Raw genomic sequence first — 10154 nt, 5'->3', positions numbered from 1 at the left:
TTCTCACAAAATTTAAATTAATAGATAAGTAAGTTCTTATTTGTTTCAGAAAATATCTCATCTCATCTCACTTCATTATTATAATTTTTTTAAATTTTTATACAAAATAAAATAAACAATTCAACTTTTTCAAATCTCAAAACAAAAATAATAATCCTAAAATATATTTTAATAATATTTTATTCAACTTTTTAACTTTAATTTAAACTCATTTCATCTCATCTCATCTCTAAAAATAAATGAACCATTTTAATAGCAGTCATAATTAGGTATGTAAATCTCGTACACTCATTTTAAACAAAATAGATAAATTTGAAACTCACATAATAAAAAAAATTATTTTTTTAATAATAGACCTTATTTTTATTCAAAAGAAATATGTTAGAATTTTGTAGCTTCACCCACTAATGATGTATCCTAATTCCTAACTCAATTTTGTAGTGTCTTTACTACTTTCCATTATAAATATTTAGATACTTTTGGGTTTAAATTTTAAGGAAAAATACTTTTTGAGAAGTGTTGTACATCATCTTTTTATCATCATCCTCGAATGTGGCAATAGACTATTGAAAAACTATTTGTCATTTATTATTTATTCAGCAACTTAATTTTATTTTATTCTTGGTCTAAGTAGGACACATTTGAAAAAGAAAAGTTATACTTATCATCCCCGCACACCACATGTGTGGTGCATGGATGATAAATAGAAGAATTCAATTAGTTTAGGAAGAATTAAACAAAATAAAATTAAAAAAATGAAATAAGTGTGGCATGTAAGGATAATGACTAACAAAACCCATTTAAAAATTGAAATTATATATCATGTAAAAATTTGATAACAAGTTTGAATATCTAGCCAATAGTACTATTTGAATAGCGTTTTTACATTACACACCATGCACGTGATATTGTAACCATGTAAAAGCATAATTATATAAAATTAGCGAGCTTGTTTGACATAAATAAAGAGTAATTATATAACCAGTTTTATAATTTTTATACAATTATATTTTAAATTGAAGGTATTTTTATAAAATCATGTTATTTTAATAAATTATTTTATAAAAATATCCATTGTAAAAAGTATTGTATGCGTATTATTTTTCATAAATAAAAGAGGAAATCTCATTCAAGTCTCGTAAAAAAATATATATATAATCGGATGTAAGCCAGATTTTTCGATAATTTTCACTTAAAAGATCTAAGAGAGAGCATGGTATTTTGAGAATTCTTATTTCCATAAAATGCACAAAGAAGTCAAGTTCCCAAAACCAGAACAAACAATTCACATGAGTACGTACTAAACTTCAACTTACAGCATTTTTATTTACTTTGAAAGAAAGTGAGTGTCTAGCTATCAGAATACTCGTGGATCTTCCTCCATCCTCTACAACAGAGTTAAGAAGTTTTAGGCTGCTGCATCACCCACAGGGCACAGGGTTAAGGAATATTGCAATTTTTATTCAAGAAAGCAAAAACCATAACAGCTTCTACAACTATGAAGAGAAAATAAAGAGATTTGCTACTTATCATCTCCACACACGTCCACACTTATTATTATTTATTTTTATTTAAAAAAATTGAATTTTTTAGTTTTATTCTTCCTAAACTAATTGAATTATTTACTCATCATCCATACACTACATATTTGATAAGAGAAAAAAATAAAAAAAAATTATATATAACGTGTAGTGTGTGGGAATGATGTATAGAATTTTCCAATTTATTATAATTTCGACCGATCTGAACAGTTTGAAAATACCTTAAAAAAATTGTAAAAAAAAGAAAACAAAAACAAAAACAGTTTGGGAGAATAACAACATGACAAGATCACCAAGTAAAAGAGAATTCAGTGTAAGCGCAAGACAAAATCGTTATTTCAAGAGAGACAAAATCGTTATTTCAAGAGAGACAAAATCGTTAATTCAAAAGATAATAAAGTAGAAGAAGATAATAAAGCAAAAGAGTATGCAGTGTAAGCGCAAGACAAAATCGTTATTTCAAGAGAGACAAAATCGTTAATTCAAAAGATAATAAAGTAGAAGAAGATAATAAAGCAAAAGAGTATTCAGTGTAAGCGCAAGACAAAATCGTTATTTCAAGAGAGACAATCGTTCCTTCAAAAGAAATATTATATAAAAATAAATTCACAAACTCTCGTATTTTAATGTTATACGATAGATAATAGTTTAACTATAAAAAATTATACAAAAATAAATTTATAAATCACTTAGGCCCTTTTGAATAGTTAGTGTTTCATCTCATCTCATCTCATCTTTTTAATTTTTTAAAATTCTTATATAAAATATAATAAATAATTCAGTTTTTTCAAATCTTAAAATAATAATATATTAAAAAATAAGATTATAATGATATTTTATTTGTTTTTTAACTTTTATCGAAAATTATCTATTCTTATCTCATTATCCAAATCATAACTTAAAATATATAATGATGAGATGAAATTGAATGAGATTAGATAAGTTGACTTCTCAATCCAAACCGACCTCAGTAATTAGAACAATTCTCGACCTTTAAAAAAAACAGTTCTTGAAGAAATTTTTTGTTAGGATGATGATTTATATATAATATTTTTTACAATATTTTACATAATTATATTTTAAATAAAGGATATTTTTATAAAATATCTTATAAAAATAATATAATTTTATAAAAATACTATTATTTTATAATATTATTCTACAATATATGGTGGAATGTATTGTGTATATAGAAAAGCACATACTCTGGAACTCGTGAAAATCCAAGAAAGGTGGTTATTATTTGTACCTGATTACTGTTCAAACCCTCATTGGATCCGTAGTCTGAAGCTTGATCTCCATTTACCGAAGAATCGATCGAATTTTTTCTCGTTGGCCCCGTTGTGATCTGGAGCGTCTTCTTCCTCCTTAGAATCACGTGTTTTCTCATTGGATCCGTAGTCGTCAGCGTCCCCAACGGCCTCTTCCATCATAATATCCCCAGCACCGTTCGGTTCCCGGACTGCCCACAAAATGTCGGCCGCATGCTCGTAAACGAGCACATTCTCATTTTCCAGCATTGAAATAGCCGGACTTGGGTTTTCTTTCTCCGAATAGGAGCCCTTCTCAGACGGTGCTGGTTCCTTTCTAGCAAGGGCAGTTTCTGACAGCAACAGAGCCTCAAGGATTGAACCGGTATTCCATCGAATAGTGAGAAGAAACTCCGCAAGCTGAGCTTCTACGTCCAAGAGCTCGTGATCAGTTCCAGCCGGGGACTCTTGTTTCGATTCTTCGTTTTTTGGCGCGGGGGAATCCAACTTCAATTTCTTCGACGCGGTATTCGAACTTTCAGGCGAAGCTAATTGTGTATTGGTAAGATCTTCGATGGTGAGGGTACCACCACTCACGGGCTCCGGCGCCGGCTCCGGGGGCAAAGATTCATCTGGCTCTTCTTTCGCCAAAAGGCCAGGAAGTTTTCCGAGGCTTGAAGACATTATAGAGAGAGAAAATAGGTTTTAGAGAGAGAGAGAGAGAGAGCGTACAGTTTACGCACTTATTACAGTGAGATATTGGCAAGGCGCTAGAGAGAGAGAGAGAGAGAGAGGTTATTCTAAGCGCGTGGATAGGGTGTGCCAACTAGGATTCTCCTAGCAACGCAAATATCGGTAGTTAGTTGCAGTTTCAGTTTGAGACAGTTGGAGGGAGAATTTAGAAGGAAGTGAAAGAAAGAAGTTAAGAAGACTTGGGTAGAGTATCAGGCTAATGTCCCTTGATGTCCTCGATCTGCCCAGTCGTTACAAGCTAGGACTGCTGCTCGACCTTCTGCTTCAGCCTTCACACGAGGAGTTTGTTTGGATTTTTTCCACCCATATGCGGCGTATCTGCCCCTGTATAATCCCTAGACGACATTGCAGCTATGACGGCCGAGTGCTTGGCTCTATCAGCTGCATCATATTCTAAGGGTCTATTTGAGGTTACCTTATGAGTCTTAAAAAGTATTTAAATAGAATCAAAAGTTTTTTAATAAAAAAATTAAGTTGTTTGAATATTACGCCTTTTAATTTAAATAAGTTAAAATATACGTTTCAAGACAAATATCATTTAGATATTTTTTCTTAAATGTGCTTTGCTAGATGATGCAGAACGTGATTTCAATTTAAAAAAACTGTCAATGATTGAAAATATCAATACAACTTTTTGATAAGGATAATGATATCATTACTCCTCCTTCACTACTGTTTTAATACCCAACTGTTTTTTTTCTTTTACTATTTGAATCTCGATTAAAAATCTTAGAACATGACTTTCTTGCATAATCTAGACGAAAATAAATTCAATCAACTAATGTAATCATGTAATTTAATTCAAAATAAATTTAATTTTATAAAACTTGACATTTTGCTCTTTGAGACAATTTTTATAAAATTAAATTTATTTTGAATTAATTTACATAATTACGTTGGTTGATTAAATTTATTTTCTTCTAAATTGTGCTAGAAGGTCATATTCTGAAATTTTTAATCCAAATTCAAATAGAAAAAGGAAAAAAAAATTGCTGGGTAGTAAAATAGCAATAAAGGGGGTATAAGGATATCATTATCCAATAGATAATTATAACCTTTAAATTTTCAAGGATTGGTTTTAATTTTTAAAACACCAAATGATCTTCTATGTCATTTCTATCTCAAAAAGTAATTTTTTAAATTTGTTTCCAAAAAAATGTAACATGTTTGAAAGTGCATTAAATTCATTATTATTGCAGTAAATAACTTTTTAATAGTAGAACTTATCATTTAAGTTATAAGCTATAAGCTCTAAAGCTATAAGTTATATTTTCCACTGCAATCTCAAACATGATTGCTAATAAGGTCTACTATTAAAAAGTTATTTACTGTTTGGTAACCATATGTTTAAAGTGGTTTTAAATATGTTACATTTGTTTGGAAACAATATAAAAAAATAATTTTTGAGGTAAAAATGATATAAAACTAAAAGGTCATTTGAAAGTTGTAGTGTCGTGCATGTGATAAAATCAAAGGGTAAAATTATAATTATCTTAAAATTGTATGGGTATTTTGCTCATTGATAATCTTTTTTTAAATTTTGCATTATTTAGAAAAACACATTTGAAGAAAAGCAAAAAAGCACCAAAATAATATTTTTTCTCAAATGTATTTTTTAGCTTATTTGAAATTAAATGTACTTTAATATGTAACAACCAAACAACTTAATTTTATCATTAAATGGCTTTTAAGGTCAAACACTTTTTAAGACTCCTAACGTAACTCTAAACAGGCCCTAAGGCCTTTACACTACGCATGTAACATAATTTGATTTGGAAGATAAATTTTATAATTTGAATCTTACAATCGAATCTTACCATTTAAATTATGTAGATTATGTGATTTATACACCGCCTTGATAATAGAATAATTCTATAAATTATATGAGTAATACGGATATATATAATGAGTGTGCAAAACTTGGATACTCCAAAATTATATAAATCATTTCCTAATTAATTGCATAGTTATCTCATTGCGATCTTATTTTGTAGACAATGCCCTAATCATTCTTAGACAAATGTCACAAATCTTTAACAAACATATCCCGTGCCATAATCTCATTTCACTTCTATTATATAAACACTTCAAAGTTTCAATGCTAATTTTGAGTTCCGTTTTTCATGTCTCGCTGCATCTCATCTGTTTAGTGCCTTTCTTTTTCAGTTTTCATTGTCTTGATCTTCTTCATATTTCACAACAGAATGAAATATTATGATATGTTAATGATCGATGTAAACATTTCGTTTTTCATCCTTTTTTTTTCTTCTTTTGTTATTGTTTTCTCAAGCTCCCTTTTCTTCTTAATTTTGTCGTCTTCTCAAGCCTTAAACTCATGTTTATCTGCAATCCAATTCAAAATTGGAATTTTGTATCCAAAATCTAACAATAATTTGCTCTCTTCAAATGCACCACATAAGAGAGCGAAGTGTACATACTTATAAAAAAACAATTGATCGTAGGGTACAATATCATTGCAAATTAGGGTAATAGTTGAAGTAATTTTCAACTCCATATACCATTTAATTTACCTTTTAAGAATGAAATGACAAATTGAAATTTTCTAAAAAACATTATGCATACTATATATATATATATATATATATATATATATATAATCTTTACCATAAAGAACCTATATATCTTGTGAAATTAATACCCCAAAGTCTTGCATCACAATGAGGATATAGCATGCCAACTTACACATGATCAGTGAAGCCCAAAAGTCAGCCAAATTGATATAGGATCCGAAAATAAGCAAATATTAAGATTAAACTAACATCATTTTTGCTGACCTAAGATGTGGGTCAAGACCTAACAAATTAAATATAAAAGGAGATAGGGAAGAGAGAATGAGGAAGAGAAAAATTTGAGGGCTACATTTTTGCTATCGTCTATTATTCTGGAATACATATTTTTATGTCCCTATTTATACGTGAATGAGACTAGAAAAATAATGTAAATACAATAAACCAATGATATGGTAGAGCATAAGTCATATTATCGTGAACACTAGAATATTATGAATATATTCTATAATAAGTATGGTAATATTCTAACATCTCCTATCAAACTCAGGATGATGATGAAAACGTCATCTTGAGTTTGTAAATAAGATCACGTTGCAGGCCAGGTGGATAAGATATGGAGATTTGACTAACAACCCGACAAAAGTTGTTTATGTGGCGCGTGGTGGAAGTGGATGGTGGGTAGACATAAAGCGATATGTGATATTGATGATGAAAATGAGGGCAACAATCTGTTAAGTACACATGAAGCCTCTGAAGGATGTGTGGTGAACGGAAAAGAACATGTTAAATATGAGACTTATCACAAATGACGATTTGATAAATGTGTAAGAAGCCTCTAGAAAATGTGTGGTGAACGTGAAAAAAATCAAATAACATGTTGAATATGAGACTTATCATGAACGTCGATCCATTAAGTGCGAGGAAGCCTCTAGAGAAGGAGTGGTGAATGAAAAAAAGAAAAAAAAAACATTCAATATGAAACTTGTCATGAACGGAAAAACATTGTGAACTAGGAAATCAGTGGCTCTTTGCCAATGACAACTTGTAAAGTCGATTGTTGGTCTGATATGAGAAAAACTAAATTGACAAAAGGATGTAATTGAGAAAATTTTGTGAGAAAGTAAAGCTAGTGGAAGAACTTTAAAAGAAATAGTCTACAAAATCGAGCCTTGTATTAGCCAATGATTTTGATATCATGTAGAAAATAGAATAAAATTGAAAAGTACATGGAAAATAAAGAATGAGGGAGAGAGAGAATTTGAGGACTATTTCTCTGCTATTGTCTATTGATTTGTAATACATAATATATGTCCTTATTTATAGGTGAATGGGAGTGGAGAAAGAATTAAAATACAATAAATCAATGATATTAATCGATATTGATTGATGTAGACGCAAACTAAATAAGAGAGAGAATAAGTCATATTATCACATATATATTAGCATATTATGAATTTATTTTATAATAAATATGGTGATATTCTAACAATAATAATATAAATAGAAAAAAATACTTGATAGGCCCCACATAGCCAAATAAAGGCCCATTAGAGTGCCAAACGGCAACACATGATAACCTCTCTCTCACCGTACATTGCTGAAGTGTTTGACGAAGCACAAAGATAGAAAAAGAGCGCGTGTACAACTGCAAACCGACAATAGGGAAATGAAATGATAACTGAAAATAAGCCGAGAGGCCCTTCTATTCTCAGACAAGCGTCTTCTCCTTGAGTCGGCCTAGATTCTTCTCTGGATCTCAACTATCTCCAGATCGATGCGGCCTATTCATCTTCACTGCACTATCCCATTCAATCTCTCTCTTGGTTTGTCTCCGTCTCTCTCTCTATCTTCCCTTTTGTTGATTTCTTCTTTTCTTCTTGTTGGCTTTCCTCTTAGTGTGCATCCGTTTCTCAGCTTTTATGGGTTTTTTTTTCAAGTTTACGTGGTTGTTTCATGTTTCGTTTTAGCTTCTCCTTATGGCTGTGTTCTGGATGTCAAGCACTAAGTATATAAGCCTGGTGCAAGTCTTTTATAAACAAATGGATCCCGCTGTAACAAGCGTAAAAAGGTTATTTTTTAGCATTGAGACCTACTTTTTTTACTTACATGCCTAAGATTTGCACCAAGCATTACTCATTTTCATAACATTAATCGGGTTCTTAGACGCGTGACCGTGGTTGAATTTAGCCTTTTTCTTTTGTTCATGTTTCATGGATCCTTGATTTTGTTACAAATAATAATTTCTTGATTGAGTTTTTTTTTTTTCCTTCCTGGTGGTAATAATATGTACACTATAATCTATATATCTTACTTGGGATAGCGGTTGCTTGGAAAATATATGTTTATATAGCACACACACTCCACACTCTATACCACTCATGACATGGAATATTTGATTTATAAGGAATTTAATTTTAGATTTTGTTTGCAAATCAATTTTTCACCCTCATTTTGTTGAGGGGTCTGAACAATGCTAACTTTCATGACAACTCCATGTCAGAAGGATGTGTCATCCACGCATATTGTAAAGTTATTTATTGTACAAAAGAGATTCTATAAAAGTAAACCTATAAATTGACGTGACTTGATATGATATATTAAATTGTAACTTATCAAAAAAAAATTAAATTGTAAAGCTATTTTTTTTTAAAAGTAAATATAACGTATCATATGAAACTATATCAGTTTATGTGTTTCTTTTTGTGAGATTTTTTTATGGTTGCAACACTTCTCTTTCTTGCTAAGCTAATGTAATTTATAGAGCTGAATTCTAATAAAATAACAGCTTTATGCTGTTCACTCAACCATGTACGCAAATGCAACCATTTGGATTAAATGTACTGAAATAAATAACTTTGTCACACTTATATTCTCTTTCAATTTCGAGGCAGTCCCATTTATTGACAGCTTTAAATGATATATTGTGTTGATTTCGATTTCTATTTGGTAAGTGAAGATCACTTATATGGGACGGAACTTTGCTAATAGGGTCTGCGTTGTTAGATTGGTTTGAATGTCAGCATAGCTATGCACTGCTTTTTAAAGGAAGAGGCTTATGTGGTAAAGGTTGCCGATCGATGAGTTTTTCTTGTAAGACTTATAACAAGGACATGGTGGTGGAGTTGAAGATCTTCCTCTGAACAAAGATTTTGGGAGAACTTAACTGATTCAAACTTTTATTGAGACACTCTGATCAGTCTCTTTCCTAAAGTTTTCTTATATTTTTTTGAATTTATTTTAACAGTTCAGATCAATTTGTAATGAAGGATGCCATCTGGTTCAAATTTAGTAGCCGTTAAGCTTTAAATTATTAGTATTCTTTATAAAATTAGTAGACTGTTAAAACCTCTCTTCTTTCACTGAAGTTAGAACCTCATTTTGTATACTTTAGACGTTTGCATTTCATTTTTTTTTTTTTTTTTGGGGTTTTGGAGGAGTAGGGTCATTTTTGTCCTGTACAACTGTGAAAACATCTTATCGTAGTGCAGGTTTTGTCCAAGTGATGTTTATATAGTTGACAAGTTCTCTTCAATGGTGTACTTGTAGGGATTATACTTCCATTTTAATGTTTGCTTATCAAATTGTAACATATTCGATTTTTACACAGTGATGTGTGAAAGAATAGGAGAGTGATGGCAGCAGCAGAAGCAAGAGCTGCATGCCAGAGAATGGCTAATCGGTGCTTTGTCCAAGAAGATGCCAAACGAGCTCCCAAGTTTAAACTTGCTGCCAGTCACCATCTTCAGCATCCAAACAGGTTGATCATGCTGGATCTACCAATACAGTAGAAGAGCTAGATCATCCTGCCTTAGGTTTAATGCATCTTGAAAGGAATTCTTTATCTTCCAATCTGCATCCTGACACAAGATGGTGGGTGGCTCCAATTGCATCCTAGCTATGGGTACCAAGAGAGTTTAACACATGAACAGTGTATTGTCCCGATTCTGGGAAAACACATAGAAACCAAGGGGCTTTATCTCAAGAAGGCTATTCATTGCTTGGGTCCAATAAGTCATCACAAACGCGTGCAAGGATAGCCGAGACAACAGTGAAGTGGGTTTGTGCCGAGAAGGATCGGC

General features: G+C 31.1%; 1 protein-coding gene across 2 annotated transcripts; it reads right to left on the bottom strand.

The window, feature by feature from the left end:
- Positions 1–1084: 1084 nt before the first annotated feature.
- LOC121256669 lies at positions 1085–3784 on the bottom strand. 2 transcript variants are annotated; one of them, XM_041157522.1, is made up of 2 exons: positions 2791–3784; positions 1085–1413 (listed from the first exon to the last, which is right to left on the bottom strand). In XM_041157522.1, the coding sequence occupies exon 1, from the start codon at positions 3473–3475 to the stop codon at positions 2810–2812; it is 666 nt and encodes a 221-aa protein (XP_041013456.1). In that variant the 5' UTR covers positions 3476–3784; the 3' UTR covers positions 1085–1413; positions 2791–2809. The 2 variants fall into 2 exon arrangements, with proteins under 2 accessions (XP_041013456.1, XP_041013455.1); XM_041157521.1 differs by having other exon boundaries at positions 1085–1416; positions 2791–3781.
- Positions 3785–10154: the final 6370 nt, after the last annotated feature.

Source organism: Juglans microcarpa x Juglans regia, chromosome 3D, assembly GCF_004785595.1.
Source record: "Juglans microcarpa x Juglans regia isolate MS1-56 chromosome 3D, Jm3101_v1.0, whole genome shotgun sequence".
Lineage (NCBI taxonomy): Eukaryota > Viridiplantae > Streptophyta > Magnoliopsida > Fagales > Juglandaceae > Juglans > Juglans microcarpa x Juglans regia.
This window is presented reverse-complemented; position numbering and strand designations above follow the sequence as displayed.